This window comes from Dicentrarchus labrax, unplaced genomic scaffold (genome assembly GCF_905237075.1).
Source record: "Dicentrarchus labrax unplaced genomic scaffold, dlabrax2021, whole genome shotgun sequence".
In the NCBI taxonomy this organism is placed as follows: Eukaryota; Metazoa; Chordata; class Actinopteri; family Moronidae; genus Dicentrarchus; species Dicentrarchus labrax.
Window position 1 is genome coordinate 170,001 of NW_026136883.1, and position 18,149 is coordinate 188,149.

General features: G+C 35.0%; 1 protein-coding gene across 1 annotated transcript in view; it reads left to right on the forward strand.

The window, feature by feature from the left end:
• LOC127360587 (lecithin retinol acyltransferase-like) overlaps nucleotides 1-3,249 on the forward strand; it is a 4,062-nt gene extending 813 nt beyond the window's left edge. The window contains exon 2 of the mRNA XM_051395017.1: nucleotides 3,094-3,249. Within this exon, the coding sequence (XP_051250977.1) occupies nucleotides 3,094-3,246 (153 nt within the window). The 3' untranslated portion in view covers nucleotides 3,247-3,249. The remainder of the gene's footprint in view (nucleotides 1-3,093) is intronic.
• The last annotated feature ends 14,900 nt before the right edge of the window (nucleotides 3,250-18,149 follow it).

The window sequence follows — 18,149 nt, forward strand, 5'->3', positions numbered from 1 at the left end:
TCACAGCAGCTGCGGACCTCTGAAGGGTTTAACCGCAGATTATAGCGCCATAAAAGCTCAATAAACAGATGTATGGGTGGAACATTGATGTACATTTTGTGCGTCGTTACATCCACATTATCGTGGTTCGGTGGAGACGCAGGAATCCGCTTTTACGCACTAGCTGCAGGGGCGGAGCGGAAGGGGTGGGGGGCTTCTGGGGCTCCTTATTTCACTATATTATTTTTATTATACATTAAAACATTTAATTCACAACCACTCTCCGCCTCCTCTCGAACTGTCGTTAATGGATCTTTGTCCAGTTGCTGCAACTGCAGATTTAATCAAACGTCACCAAACTACTACAGAGTTTATTCTCACTGGAACAAGTTGCCTTCAAGTTTTTATCAATTATACAAAAAAATCATGAATAATCTAACTTTCTCCTGCAGTTTTATTGCAAAAAAACACCTAAAGACATTGTTTCCTCTCAGGAAATCTGCTGTGAAATCAGATAAACGGACCCGTTCCTGTCGTACATCCATAACAATAACATTACTTTTGGTTTTTAAAACAAACTTTTTGTCAGTTCCTCTCAGATGGCACTGGAGATAAATGGAGCGCTGTTAGCGGGGAAATATCGCCACCTACAGGTCAGCCGTGTCACCGCAGGGAGCAAACTAACTGTCTTCTGGACATAAAGTTATTCATGAGGAGAAAACCTCAAATATTTCTGCCTTTTTATGGCCTCAGAAGTGAAAATGAGTCATCTGTAAGAGACTGGTTTCAGAATGATGAACACAAACAGGATGACTGGACAACTATCATGTTTTTACCAGATCATGTGCAGAATTTAGGCTTTTTATTATCTCAGAAAGGCTGAAAAACAACAATGTGACAAACAACATTTTAACAAAGTTCTGTGTTGCTCCACATTTAAGAAAACATGTTTGTTTGGTTCAGAGCCCCAAAAGATTTTCACATTTTTAGGAACTTTGAGTGAAAATGTAATTTGTGATGCCAAAACCACAACGGCCGTAAATCATATCACAATATCTGCCAAATTAATCACAATGTGATGTTTTTACCATATCGACCATAAATTGGGGGGAAAAATGCTCCAAAACCACCCACAAGGGTTTGGACTGAGCCCCGAATGTTCAGGCAAAACATCTGCCTCCGACTCCGAGTCGCGCTCCACCAGTAAACCGCAGAATGAACCAAACCACTCGCTGTTGTGTTCGAAGGCTGCTGTCGATCTCGGGTACAGGAGAGTGGCCCCGAATATAAGACCAAATCCTGTTTTTATAAAGAAAGTCAGTTTATTTGATAATAATAATGTTGTTTTAACATGAATACGTTTTAAATAAAATCACATTATCGATATATTTTAGAGGAAAAACAACTGTAGTAACTGAAGTTTCTATATCCATTAGGATCCTTTTCATAGTGAAGAAACAGTCTTCTACAAATAATTGTAGGAGAGACTTAAAACAAATCTGCCTGAGAGAATGTCTTTAGTGTAAAAATGCTATAAAACAACCAAAATGTCACTTTAAACGCAGTCCTGAGCCTCCCAGCGGCCGGACATATTTGTTGCACTCGAGTCCGTCCAGGTACGACGGATCAAAGCGAAGCACTGCAGACTGTTTTTTTCTTTTAAACGAGAGGAAAATCTGGGTCGCTCCTCGGAAAAAGTCTTGAGAACAAGAGCCGCATTCAGACCGGAGCCAGAAACCAACCAGCAGCAGCCCAGACCGACGACGATGATGATGATGGTGATGAAGGAGGGCAGCGGAGCCTCTCAGAGCCCCAGTTAGTGCCTCTCGTCTGCTCGCACACAGTCGGGTCACACAGCTGCTCTGGAGGACTCTTATTTTGAAAATGGGTTTAAATCTTTTAAATTTTTTGGATGTTTTCATCCAGATGTTCAGAAAAGTCTTCGAGGATTTTAATAAAAACACTCGTCTTGTTTCGTAGAGTTTTCACTAAAGGATCGCAGTCACTGCTAACCTCATGGACAGATGTGTTTCCTGCAACCCTTTCACAATAAAAGCCATCACACATTTGTCCAGCACTTTTATAGTTTCACTGTCACTTCCTGTGATCCGTCTATCTCACCATCAAGCCAGCGTTTACTTTTATCCGCCATGTTTCCACGTAATGTGACGTCAAGTCGCATACCAAACATCTGGAAGTCGTTTTTCCGATTATTTTGACATTAGCAGTCAATGAATCCAGGACAATCGATCAATCAGATCAAATTATTATAGATCTGTAATCAGTCTCCAGTGGCGGACCCCGACACTAACAGTTACACAGAGATAATTAAAGTATAAAAAGGGTTTATATTAAGAACATCTTTAGGGTTTAAACTTTATTGATTACTTTTCTGAAACAAACCTCCCTGATTCTTCCTCCATCTTGTTTCGCAGCAGCCTTCAGTTCCAGCTGAGGGTCAAAGGTGGGGGAGGGGGTGTGAGGGGGCGCGGCCTGTTTGTCCATTCAGTCTTTGAGCTCCTGCAGCAGAGAGAGTTTCCCCCGATCGAGTTTCACTTCCTGTAATTGCTAACCTAAACATCTGACCTGTCGGCAGTCTGGGAGTCGGCTCCTTCCAGGTCCATTAAAGGGGGGGTCCGACAGGAGCTCTAACAGGGGCCTCAGGGGGCCCCACAGTAAAATAAACAACAGATCAATTATAGGCTGGATTCCTTCAGTTCTCACTGAGGGAATATTTGCAGGAGAAATCTTTCTGCACTTTAAAGTTTCTTGAGCTTGAAATGTTTTGGGAAGATTAAAAAAAGAGATTTGCACATTCTAGCAGGGCCGGATCAAACCCTCCGGGGGCCCCGGGGCAAAAGTGAGCTGTGGGCCCCTGTTGCCCCCCATTTAGCAAAATAACCTCCCTCAAAGGGACGACATTATACTTCTCATTATAGCCTGAATGATGCTAGTTAATCTGATAACGATACATCGGTCGATTCCTTTTAACAACAACAAACAAACTTGTTTTTTAAAGGATTTTGAAGGAAACTTGAATGTTTTGCTGTTTCTAATAAAGTTTCCTCTTATTGAAACATTAAATATTGATTAATATTATTTCCCGTCTTCCAGTTCTGTGAGTGGCTGAAGTCGCTGATTCGGGACCAGCGTAACGTCCTGCTGACGGCGCTGCTGGGTCTGCTGTCCATGGCGTGTTTGGGAATATCCCCCAGCACCGCCCTGCCCACCCTCCTCATCCCCTTCACCCTGTGGATGGCCAGCTAGAAGCTTGGGTGTTTTGTGCGTTGGGGACAGGACGTTCATTTGTGTTTGATGCCTGCTTACGCTGCCCCTAAGCCCCCCCTTTTTTGGTACCAACAAGGGGGGGGGTTCGTGCTAGGCGGGGTTTAGGAAGGGTCAATAACAGTTGAGTAGCTCTTAACTGCTGCATTGTCTGTTTGGTTAGAGTTAGTGGTAGTTAGCGTTAGCATTAGCAGCCATGATCATCAACTAGTACCGCCCACATTGTTTGATTGACAGGTGACGTTTTTGAGTCGAAGAGCGCTTAGCAACAAAGACAACTTAACAGTTTAAGACTTCTGTTTTTTTTTCTCCTTTTAATTAAAGAAACCAAAGATTGTTGAATAATTACTGCGTTTTACTGAAGCTGCAGGTTTTGTTTGGAGGAAATAAAATGATGTCTTTGTATTTGTTGTTTTCCTCATTGGCTTTTTTTATTATCAAACCAACAACGTCCTGGAAAAAGCTCATAATTTGGTGTTTTTTTTGTTCATATTATGTTTGCAGCACACAGCAGTGTTTTTGTTTTTGTTGTCAGTTTTTAACTCCATCTTGACCGTACTGAAGCACACGAGCCGCCGCGTCCCGGTGAAGCTCTTCTGTAAATATCTGTAGATATCCTTCACGACCTGATTGTTCTCTAACAGTCACAAACGTTTGTACAGAATTTATTTTTTATGACGCTGTAACACTTTATACTGTGTTTTGTATGTAAATAAAGAAAGTGGAATTAGAGATGTTGAATTCTGTGATTTTCTGCTGATTTTGGGGTCAAAACTAAACTATTAATTCAGTTAAACTTCAGCTTTATGTTGATAAAACTACAAACTTGTTTGTATTGAAAAGTGAAAATCTAGTTTGAATCTAATGCAACAAATCAGATTTAAAAACAGCAAAATACTGAGAAAATCTGACCAATAATGTCTGAAAATAAAATAAACAACAATAAATCACATTTACATTTAATTACAAAATATATATATTTTTAATAATGAAGCCAAAAAGTTAATTAAAAAGTATGTTTTATTTGATTTATTATTCAATTTATTGTGTTTTCTTTATCTTTTTCTGTTTAAAATATATCAACCATACAATAAGATTTATTTTAATAATATAGTGTCATTAAATCAAAGAAATGTATTTATCATTATAAAAGGTTTTATCACAAAATAAGGGATTTGCAATTGTTTCATGTTACACACAAAAATATAATACAGACAGAATTTAAATACACCAATAAAGAAATACAATACAATAATAAAATAAAGTTATAAAATTAAAGTTAAATAAACTGTAAATATTATTTCCTCAGATGTAAATCGTTCCAGATGTTTCAGGTCATTTTAAAGAGTCTTTAAATCTTCAGTCTCCAGTAATCAGTGAGCTTTATCTCCCTCTAGTGGCCGACTGCAGGAACTACAACCTGAACAGTAATAAACACACATTATATCCACAGTAAAAATTAAACTATATAATCCTTAAAGGTCAAAGGTCAAAGGTTCAGTTTGAAGACATAAAAAAATAATAATTTGATTGATTTATTTTGTTTTTTTTCAACAAACAAAAATCAATAAACTGAATAAAAATAATAATAAATCTTATTAAAACGACGCCTCCTCCTCCCTCATCGTCAGTTTCATTCTGCACTGTGATTGGCTCAAGACCAGCTGTGATGTCATAAATCCTGCAGGTGTGTGTGTGTGTGTGTGTGTGTGTGTGTGTGTGTGTGTGTGTGTGTGTGTGTGTGTTTCTGCTGAGCTGCTGTTGGGAAACAGAGTGTGACAAGAATTGAGAAACGTTTGCTCTAAAGTTGGTTGATTATAATAATCCGTCTCTGTTGTTCTGAGGGTTCATGTGATCCGGGTCCAACAAGGAACTGGTCTTAAACTTTTTGAGCCTATTTTAGTTTAAATACAATTTTCAATAAATTGTCTACTCTATTGTTTTGTCTCTTGCTCCTGTTTCTTCTTTTGGCATTTTGAAGCTACTTACGATATTTTTATGTTCCACCAACGCGAAATGTGAATACTTGTAGTTTTTTTAAAGATTTTGTTCAGGAGTGTATTTACTGTATTCAGTCACAGAATCACTACGATGTCTCATCATTAAGGAAACACCGTCTTCTCCAAAAACAATTCTCATTTTAAATCAGCCCCCACCACCCTGGCGATGAGCCTAACCTTCCTCCGAGGGAATTGATCGTGTGAACTTAAATTGAAGTGCAATCTGAAGACCATCACGATTAAAATGTTGTTGTTTTTGTGACTGTTCATCGACAGGCGTGTCCATTAAACAGAAAGTTGTCATAGCTTTAGTTTACTTTCTCAAATCTCCACAAATCTCCAACCTGAACACATCTCCGTACTAATATTCAATCATACTGATAGCGCCACCTACTGGAAACAGGAAGTAACCCTTGTGTGGCCATTTTGATCTGATTTCATTTTAAATCCTTTTGTGTCTTTGTGTGATCTTATTTTCGTCTTTGTGTCTGCGTGTTGTGTGGAGTCGCTGCTGGTGGCGATTAGCGCAGGGTGGTGTGTGGAGATGTGATTTTTTTTACTGAAAATAAGTTTAAGGAAAAGATAATTCCCCTCTGAAGCACTCAAGTAACGATCCTGTTTTTAAAATGTAAGAAACAGAAACAGACATTTGTGTAAAACTGTAAAAAGGACAAAATAAAGAAATACTGAAGTACAGTAACGTTATCTGAGGAGGTTCAAGCACTGATTCTACTCTCTGAACAATTCAAGACTTCAGTTTATTGTAAATCTTTACACACGTTCTTCATCATGAAAAAAGACAATCTTGAAAATGATTCTTACATGTGGACACTTATCAAACAAATCAATACCAATTAACAAATCAGACAATGAAACAAAGAAAGAATCCATAATGAGGAATTTGTGTGAATACAGGCAGTTTAGCTGCACGAGCTAACAACATCTAACATTATTGTTAGCGACCGTTGGATTCTTTTAGTAGTCCATCTTGAAAATCAATAATCAACTCGATAACGCTGTCACCAAACTGTCCTCAGCCATATACAGTGATAATACAGTTGTGTGTTTGTACACTGATGATACTCTGTCACATGATCCAGAGGAACACACAGGGAGCTGATCTCAGAGCAGTTCAGACTGCAGCACTGAGAGTCGTCTCCACTGGTTGTGATTCCTCTGTCAGTCACTGCTGGATGAAGCTCTCCTCTCCACTCTACCTCCCAGTAACATGGCCCAGTCAGAGCTGATGCTGCTGCTTCAACCTCTCTGGATCATCAGGACACAGCGGATCCTCCAACACAACCTCCTTCCTCACCACTCACACTCTGACTGAGATCACCAGTTCCAGCTGAGGCGAGAAGGAGACAGACAGCAGAGATAAATCAGTGTTTGCAGAGACTCCCTCCATCAGCACATCCAGTATAAAGAGCAGCAGGGACTTCAGTCCAGTTCAGACCAGCAGTGGAGCGGCTGTGTAGTGTAGCCTGCTTCCTTTCAGCTCTCATGTTAACGTATTGGAGTGAACACACTGAGCTGAAGATCACAGACCTGCACACACTTTGGACATCAAGTCTGCTGACTCTGCAGATTTCACTGAAGTACACAGTGGAAATAAAGTGCTGAGAGTCCCTGAACGCATCATTACTGCAGAAACAGAGAGACATTCACTGCCCACTGGAATGATGCATTTACTGCTGTTAGGGTTCAAAGCTGATAAAAACCACAGTCTCAGTCACATTTGAATGTTTCATCTGAACTCTTACAGGACAAATGTGTAAATATTCAAACTATTTGGACAAACAAGAGACAAATGGACAGATATATATCTGATGTTAAAGGTCCTACATGTTCATACAAAGACTGAACAGCAACACATCAGCTGTGGGTACTGGACTCCAGCAGAGGTCCTGGTCTGTACAAAGACCACATGGTCACTAAATGTAATGATGCTTGTTTGCAGGTGTAATGGGTTGGAAAACACCATATGTTAAGTTTGTGTTTAGCAGACACCCCCTCTATTTTTGTAATAATTGAGTCATTCTAACACTGAAGGTAGTACAGTATTACGCCAGCAGGTGGTGCTCTAGTGCTGCTGTGGATCCATTAGGGAGACTGTAGCTACAAGCTCTGCACATGCGCAGCTCAGAAATAAACAAGCTCTGGCATGAGCAAGACACTAACTTTCGTCATCTCTCTGTCAATCCACAGTTTATGTATGGGCTACACAGTGCTCCCTAGCCTGTGTAACCCTTGCTGCTGGTCCAGATTTCCCCTAGGTCTGGTGCCGGTAACACAGGCTTCAGTCAGACTGATCTCAGAGCTGTGACAAAGACCAACTGATCAGTTGTTTAGTGTAGAAATGAGAGAACAAACAGTGTGAGATCAGACTGGATGAATGAGGACCACTGTCTCTATACATCTTGTAATGCTGTCAGCTGGAATCCAGCTTTATTTCCTGAACACATGAACACAACAACAACAGTCGTCTTCACATCAACTCAAACACATGATCACAACAAGCTTCTGGCTCTCTGATTGGCTGACTGTTCTCTCTCTGTCTGTCTGTCTGTCCAATCCTGAAGCCTGTCCCCATTCTCCTCTCACAGCTTCACTGAGGAAAGCAGCAAATACTGGATCTGTGTTTAGTCCAAGACTGCTGGAACCAGCATGGACTGACTCAGACCCTCTACTGACCTCAGAGTCTGCAGTCTACAGTGTGGACTCTCCACAAGATCAGACAGCAGCTTCACATCTGAACCCTTCAGGTTGTAGTTGTCACTCAGGTCCAGCTCTCTCAGATGGGAGGGGTTGGACTTCAGAGCTGAGACCAGAGAAGAACAGCTGATCTCTGACAAACTGCAGTCACTCAATCTGAATAAAAAATAAAAGATGTTTAGAATTAAAAGGTTCAGTCAATATAAACAGTTTCATGAAATGTTTGAAAAGCATGAACTGAATATTGTTATTGTCTGATAATAAAGTTTATTTATCTATTTATTGTATTTATGTGTTTTTATTCTCATTTATTAAAACAATGATGTTAATATCAGATTAAATCCAGAGCTGAAGAGGTTCACAGTGAATTATTCAGTGTAGATTCTTCTTGTTCTATGAAGGTTTTAAATGTGGAGCTCAACATTGCTCTGCCACAGTCAATGGACTAAACCACTGAAGAAGAAAACAGCCTTTAGCATTAAGATACTCAGTGTGGATCAGTATAATATCAGCCTTATGTCTGCACTTTACTGTCAGCACAACTTAACATCACATTCATCTCAGCACAGAAAGAAAACATGGTGTCTGACCTCAGAGTCTCCAGTCTACAGTGTGGACTCTCCAGAAAACCACACAGCAGCTTCACTCCTGAATCCTGCAGGTTGTAGTTGTTACTCAGGTCCAGCTCTCTCAGATGGGAGGGGTTGGACTTCAGAGCTGAGACCAGAGAAGAACAGCTGATCTCTGACAACCAGCAGTTCCTCAATCTGAATAAAGAATAAAAGATGAAGATGAAATCATTTATAATCCAATCAGATGTGTTCAGGTTTTAAATGTGGAGATCAACATTACTATGTCCTAATCAATGAGCTTTTCTCTAAAATGAGTAGAGTGACTTTGTCATTGTGTTCATTTTGTCTTTGTCACATTTTTCCACCTGCGATTCTGTTTTTACATCAGCAGGTGAGCCGCGTGTGGAGGAGGCTCGTTGTTAATGACGTAGCCAATCAAAACCATGGAAACCAACGTGGTAACCAAAGACAACGGCACCAGCTGATCATAATCATAACAATAATAATAATAATGTGAATAATAATAATAATAATGTGAATAATAATAAAAATAAATAATAAAATATAATATAATAATAAATAATAATAATAGTGATAATGATAATAATAATGTTAATGACAATTAATAATAATAAAACATTAATATTATAATAATTATAAAATATAATATTATTATTAATAATAATATAATATGATAATAATAATGAACAACAATAATAATAATAAAAATAATGATAACAATAATGTTAATGAAAATAATAAATAGTAATAAATAATAATAATAAAATAACGATTATTACAAGAATAAATAAATAATTTCAAAAATAGTAAATAAATAGTATAAATAATAATAATAAATAATCTAATAATACAAATAATAATAATAATAATAATAATAAGAAGAAGAAGAAGAAATAATATAATAATAAAATAATAATAACAAGAATAATAATAATAATAATAATAATAATAATAATAATAATAATAATAATAATTACAATGTCCCGCTGTATCTTCTAGCTGTATTTCTGGGTGGTGAGGGGTCTATTGCCCCCCCCACCACTGTCCTATTTGAAATATAATAAAATATAAAGTATTGGAATGATTATTATAATATTATTAATTCATATTATTGAATTACTATATGACCATATTATTTAGTTCCACTTTACTTATGTAGTTATTTACTGAATACATGATACAATTATTGGCATTATAATATTAAAACTATATGTACATATATACTTATATAAATGTATATATATATATATGATGTTATTCCTCCTGTCCATACCTTACAGACACTCATATTGCCCATCCTGACCCTGTTATTGTTTATGTTGTCATTGTCTCATGTGTTGTCTTCCTATATGTTGTTTGTATGTGGATTCAGTTTGATGTCACAGTAAATAAAAGATTATTTAAAAAAGGATGAATTTGGGGGAAATGTGAACAAACAACAAACAAATGTTGGAAAAAGTAAAAAGTGAATCTATTAGTTATTGTCTGATAGTTGAAATAGAGATTATTGATTGATTCATTGTATTTATTGTCATCATTTCTTTTAAAACACATGATGGGGAATATAAGATGGAAATAAAGAGTGAATTATTCAGTGTAGATTCTTCTTGTTATATGAAGGTTTTAAATGTGGAGCTCAACATTGCTCTGCCACAGTCAATGGACTAAACCACTGAAGAAGAAAACAGCCTTTAGCATTAAGATACTCAGTGTGGATCAGTATAATATCAGCCTTATGTCTGCACTTTACTGTCAGCACAACTTAACATCACATTCATCTCAGCACAGAAAGAAAACATGGTGTCTGACCTCAGAGTCTCCAGTCTACAGTGTGGACTCTCCAGAAAACCACACAGCAGCTTCACTCCTGAATCCTTCAGGTTGTTGATACTCAGGTCCAGCTCTCTCAGATGGGAGGGGTTGGACTTCAGAGCTGAGACCAGAGAAGAACAGCTGATCTCTGACAACCAGCAGTAACTCAATCTGAATAAAGAATAAAAGATGTGAGTTTAGAAGACAATGTTCCTGCTTGAAATCATTCAGTGTTTAATAATCTGTTCAGAGCTGAAGAAGGTTTACAATGTACAAGTTTAGAAAATGGAAACTCCAAACACCTGAACCCAACAGGATGCAGGTTGCAAACTGTAAAATACAAAGAGTGAAAAAGAGCTCTCATTAATATTAATGACAACGTGCTGCTCCTTCAATAAAGACGTAGTGACTTCAGCTCTTAACCTCTGCCAGCTCCACCAGTGGCTCCATCTATACAAACTCATGTTGTGCAGCCAAACACAAAGAAAAAGCCACAGAAAGTGATTGAAGGTTCCACTATTAAAGATAAAATGCTGTCATCTTGAGTGTAAATATTCAGTTCACATATCATCAGAAAGGTTTGGTACAAGCTGATATGTTTATTGTCTGATAGAGAAGAAAATATGTTTCTGTTTGTATTCAGAGGATCATGAGAGAAAGGTGGAAATGAAATGATGAAGAGCTTCAGAGAGAATCAACCAGTGTTGAATTAGTCATGTTTTATTAAATATGTTTGAAATATGAAGCTCAACAAGAAGCTCAGTGTTAATCAGCATAAAATCCTTCAACACTGAGATTTTAAAGTTTACAATAAAGGTTTGGAATTATTAACTATGGTTTAACATTAAATATTTAAATTGTATTATTATTAGATTAGAGATTACGTTACATTAAAATAAACATTATCCAACAAACTGTTTTCAAATATTTAACAATCTCTTTTCTGAGATTTAAACCTGTTGTTCCACCAGTGCATGCTGGGATTTCATGTGTTCATCACCAGACTTGTATGTGTGAATACAGACGACAGCTTCAATCAATGTTGTAAATACTAGACAGTTTTCTGGTTGATATTCATAATGTTTGGTTTAATGTGTGAGAGATGAACGCTTTGTGTGACTGAACTGTTGTTGTGATGTTGTACGTCTGTAATTTGTTCTCAGCTCTGTGTTGTACAACAGATCCTGATCTTAATCAGACTGTCTGAATAAATAAACTGAACTCACTCACCAACTCAAACTGCCAACATTGTAACTGTAAACTATAAGTGTGACATACAAATGTTATTTTCAAATGTTTAAATCCTTTTTTTCACTTTTCAAATCTGAGTTCAAACTTTAAAAACTTATTTTCAACCATTGAACCTTTTTTTACTGTCATCACATCTGAAGGAGATTTTACCTCATAAACATCAACCTGTCTGCACTTTACTGTCAGCACAACTTAACATCACATTCATCTCAGCACAGAAAGAAAACATGGTGTCTGACCTCAGAGTCTCCAGTCTACAGTGTGGACTCTCCAGAAAACCACACAGCAGCTTCACTCCTGAATCCTTCAGGTTGTAGTTGTAACTCAGGTCCAGCTCTCTCAGATGGGAGGGGTTGGACTTCAGAGCTGAGCCCAGAGAAGAACAGCTGATATCTGACAAACTGCAGTTGTTCAATCTGAATAAAGAATAAAAGATGAAGATGAAATCATTTATAATCCAATCAGATGTGTTCAGGTTTTAAATGTGGAGATCAACATTACTATGTCCTAATCAATGAGCTTTTCTCTAAAATGAGTAGAGTGACTTTGTCATTGTGTTCATTTTGTCTTTGTCACATTTTTCCACCTGCGATTCTGTTTTTACATCAGCAGGTGAGCCGCGTGTGGAGGAGGCTCGTTGTTAATGACGTAGCCAATCAAAACCATGGAAACCAACGTGGTAACCAATGACAACGGCACCAGCTGATCATAATCATAACAATAATAATAATAATAATAATGTGAATAATAATAATAATAATGATATTAATAATAAAAATAAATAATAAAATATAATATAATATTAAATAATAATAATAGTGATAATGATAATAATAATGTTAATGACAATAAATAATAATAAAACATTAATATTATAATAATGATAAAATATAATATTATTATTAATAATAATATAATATGATAATAATAATGAACAACAATAATAATAATAAAAATAATGATAACAATAATGTTAATGAAAATAATAAATAGTAATAAATAATAATAATAAAATAACGATTATTACAAGAATAAATAAATAATTTTAAAAATAGTAAATAAATAGTATAAATAATAATAATATATAATCTAATTATACAAATAATAATAATAATAATATAATAATAATAATAATAATAATAATAATGATAATAATAATAATAATAATAATAATGTCCCGCTGTATCTTCTAGCCGTATTGCTGGGTGGTGAGGGGTCTATTGCCCCCCCACCACTGTCCTATTTGAAATATAATAAAATATAAAGTATTGGAATGATTATTATAATATTATTAATTCATATTATTTAATTACTGTATGACCATATTATTTAGTTCCACTTTACTTATGTAGTTATTTACTGAATACATGATACAATTATTGGCATTATAATATTAACACTATATGTACATATATACTTATATAAATGTATATATATATATATGATGTTATTCCTCCTGTCCATACCTTACAGACACTCATATTGCCCATACTGACCCTGTTATTGTTTATGTTGTCATTGTCTCATGTGTTGTCTTCCTATATGTTGTTTGTATGTGGATTCAGTTTGATGTCACAGTAAATAAAAGATTATTTAAAAAAGGATGAATTTGGGGGAAATGTGAACAAACAACAAACAAATGTTGGAAAAAGTAAAAAGTGAATCTATTAGTTATTGTCTGATAGTTGAAATAGAGATTATTGATTGATTCATTGTATTTATTGTCATCATTTCTTTTAAAACACATGATGGGGAATATAAGATGGAAATAAAGAGTGAATTATTCAGTGTAGATTCTTCTTGTTATATGAAGGTTTTAAATGTGGAGCTCAACATTGCTCTGCCACAGTCAATGGACTAAACCACTGAAGAAGAAAACCGCCTTTAGCATTAAGATACTCAGTGTGGATCAGTATAATATCAGCCTTATGTCTGCACTTTACTGTCAGCACAACTTAACATCACATTCATCTCAGCACAGAAAGAAAACATGGTGTCTGACCTCAGAGTCTCCAGTCTACAGTGTGGACTCTCCAGAAAACCACACAGCTTCACTCCTGAATCCTTCAGGTTGTAGTTGTTACTCAGGTCCAGCTCTCTCAGATGGGAGGGGTTGGACTTCAGAGCTGAGACCAGAGAAGAACAGCTGATCTTTGACAAACTGCAGCGACTCAATCTGAATAAAGAATAAAAGATGAAGATGAAATCATTTATAATCCAATCAGATGTGTTCAGGTTTTAAATGTGGAGATCAACATTACTATGTCCTAATCAATGAGCTTTTCTCTAAAATGAGTAGAGTGACTTTGTCATTGTGTTCATTTTGTCTTTGTCACATTTTTCCACCTGCGATTCTGTTTTTACATCAGCAGGTGAGCCGCGTGTGGAGGAGGCTCGTTGTTAATGACGTAGCCAATCAAAACCATGGAAACCAACGTGGTAACCAATGACAACGGCACCAGCTGATCATAATCATAACAATAGTAATAATAATAATAATAATAATGTAAATGACAATAATAATAATGTTGGAAAAATAATTATAAAGTTAATAATAATTATAATAATAATAATAATAAAGTTAATGATGATAAATAATCAAAATAATAATGAAACAATAATAATGGAATATACTCATAGTATTAATAATATTAAATAACAAGGTGATAATAACAATAATAATAAAGTAAATGACATAACATAATAATAATACATTAATATTATAATAATTATAAAATATAACATTATTATTAATAATAATATAATATGATAATAATAATAATGAACAACAACAATAATAATAATAATAATGATAACAATAATGTCAATAACAATAAATAGTAATAAATAATAATAATAAAATAACGATCATTACAAGAATAAATAAATAATATTAGAAATAGTGAATAAATAATAATAATAATAATAATAATAATAATAATAATAATAATGATAATAATAATAATAATAATAACAATAATAATGTCCCGCTGTATCCTCCAGCCGTATTGCTGGGTGGTGAGGGGTCTATTGCCCCCCCTTCACTGTCCTATTTGAAATATAATAAAATATAAAGTATTGGAATGATTATTATAATATTATTAATTCATATTATTTAATTACTATATGACCATATTATTTAGTTCCACTTTACTTATGTAGTTATTTACTGAATACATGATACAATTATTGGCATTATAATATTAACACTATATGTACATATATACTTATATAAATGTATATATATATATATGATGTTATTCCTCCTGTCCATACCTTACAGACACTCATATTGCCCATACTGACCCTGTTATTGTTTATGTTGTCATTGTCTCATGTGTTGTCTCCTATATGTTGTTTGTATGTGGATTCAGTTTGATGTCACAGTAAATAAAAGATTATTTAAAAAAGGATGAATTTGGGGGAAATGTGAACAAACAACAAACAAATGTTGGAAAAAGTAAAAAGTGAATCTATTAGTTATTGTCTGATAGTTGAAATAGAGATTATTGATTCATTGTATTTATTGTCATCATTTCTTTTAAAACACATGATGGGGAATATAAGATGGAAATAAAGAGTGAATTATTCAGTGTAGATTCTTCTTGTTATATGAAGGTTTTAAATGTGGAGCTCAACATTGCTCTGCCACAGTCAATGGACTAAACCACTGAAGAAGAAAACAGCCTTTAGCATTAAGATACTCAGTGTGGATCAGTATAATATCAGCCTTATGTCTGCACTTTACTGTCAGCACAACTTAACATCACATTCATCTCAGCACAGAAAGAAAACATGGTGTCTGACCTCAGAGTCTCCAGTCTACAGTGTGGACTCTCCAGAAAACCACACAGCAGCTTCACTCCTGAATCCTTCAGGTTGTCGTTGTAACTCAGGTCCAGCTCTCTCAGATGGGAGGGGTTGGACTTCAGAGCTGAGACCAGAGAAGAACAGCTGATCTCTGACAAACTGCAGTTCCTCAATCTGAATAAAGAATAAAAGATGAAGATGAAATCATTTATAATCCAATCAGATGTGTTCAGGTTTTAAATGTGGAGATCAACATTACTATGTCCTAATCAATGAGCTTTTCTCTAAAATGAGTAGAGTGACTTTGTCATTGTGTTCATTTTTGTCTTTGTCACATTTTTCCACCTGCGATTCTGTTTTTACATCAGCAGGTGAGCCGCGTGTGGAGGAGGCTCGTTGTTAATGACGTAGCCAATCAAAACCATGGAAACCAACGTGGTAACCAATGACAACGGCACCAGCTGATCATAATCATAACAATAGTAATAATAATAATAATAATAATGTAAATGACAATAATAATAATGTTGGAAAAATAATTATAAAGTTAATAATAATAATAATAATAATAATAATAATAATAATAAAGTTAATGATGATAAATAATCAAAATAATAATGAAACAATAATAATGGAATATACTCATAGTATTAATAATATTAAATAACAAGGTGATAATAACAATAATAATAAAGTAAATGACATAACATAATAATAATACATTAATATTATAATAATTATAAAATATAACATTATTGTTAATAATAGTATAATATGATAATAATAATAATGAACAACAACAACAATAATAATAATAATGATAACATTAATGTCAATAACAATAAATAGTAATAAATAATAATAATAAAATAACGATCATTACAAGAATAAATAAATAATATTAGAAATAGTGAATAAATAATAATAATAATAATAATAATAATAATAATAATAATAATACTGATAATAATAATAATAACAATAATAATGTCCCGCTGTATCCTCCAGCCGTATTGCTGGGTGGTGAGGGGTCTATTGCCCCCCCTTCACTGTCCTATTTGAAATATAATAAAATATAAAGTATTGGAATGATTGTTATAATATTATTAATTCATATTATTTAATTACTATATGACCATATTATTTAGTTCCACTTTACTTATGTAGTTATTTACTGAATACATGATACAATTATTGGCATTATAATATTAAAACTATATGTACATATATACTTATATAAATGTATATATATATATATATGATGTTATTCCTCCTGTCCATACCTTACAGACACTCATATTGCCCATACTGACCCTGTTATTGTTTATGTTGTCATTGTCTCATGTGTTGTCTTCCTATATGTTGTTTGTATGTGGATTCAGTTTGATGTCACAGTAAATAAAAGATTATTTAAAAAAGGATGAATTTGGGGGAAATGTGAACAAACAACAAACAAATGTTGGAAAAAGTAAAAAGTGAATCTATTAGTTATTGTCTGATAGTTGAAATAGAGATTATTGATTGATTCATTGTATTTATTGTCATCATTTCTTTTAAAACACATGATGGGGAATATAAGATGGAAATAAAGAGTGAATTATTCAGTGTAGATTCTTCTTGTTCTATGAAGGTTTTAAATGTGGAGCTCAACATTGCTCTGCCACAGTCAATGGACTAAACCACTGAAGAAGAAAACAGCCTTTAGCATTCAGATACTCAGTGTGGATCAGTATAATATCAGCCTTATGTCTGCACTTTACTGTCAGCACAACTTAACATCACATTCATCTCAGCACAGAAAGAAAACATGGTGTCTGACCTCAGAGTCTCCAGTCTACGGTGTGGACTCTCCAGAAAACCACACAGCAGCTTCACTCCTGAATCCTTCAGGTTGTCGTTTCCACTCAGGTCCAGCTCTCTCAGATGGGAGGGGTTGGACTTCAGAGCTGAGACCAGAGAAGAACAGCTGATCTCTGACAACCAGCAGTCACTCAATCTGAATAAAGAATAAAAGATGTGAGTTTAGAAGACAATGTTCCTGCTTGAAATCATTCAGTGTTTAATAATCTGTTCAGAGCTGAAGAAGGTTTACAATGTACAAGTTTAGAAAATGGAAACTCCAAACACCTGAACCCAACAGGATGCAGGTTGCAAACTGTAAAATACAAAGAGTGAAAAAGAGCTCTCATTAATATTAATGACAACGTGCTGCTGCTTCAATAAAGACGTAGTGACTTCAGCTCTTAACCTCTGCCAGCTCCACCAGTGGCTCCATCTATACAAACTCATGTTGTGCAGCCAAACACAAAGAAAAAGCCACAGAAAGTGATTGAAGGTTCCACTCAAGATCCAAAAGATCTTAGAGACAAAAGATTACATACAAAGTCAATACAAGATGCTAATTTGTGCCGGGCAACGTTAATTTCCCATTAATAATTTTGCACGAGTTGAAAATATTAAAGTTTGAGAGAAACACTGGTGCACATTGTGGGGCGGTTGCAGTGTTGTATGGGAAGGAGAGACAGAGCTGCTGCTGCTGGCCCACAGACAGCTGTTTGAGTCTGGGTAGCTCTGCAGAAGACAGCTGGAGCTTCTGGAGGAATAAACAGCCTGTCTGTGTGCACCCAGAGCTCCATGATACTACTTCATATTTATACAGAAACCAAGTAAGACAGGAAAGCAGACTACCTGCTGACTGCTGAAA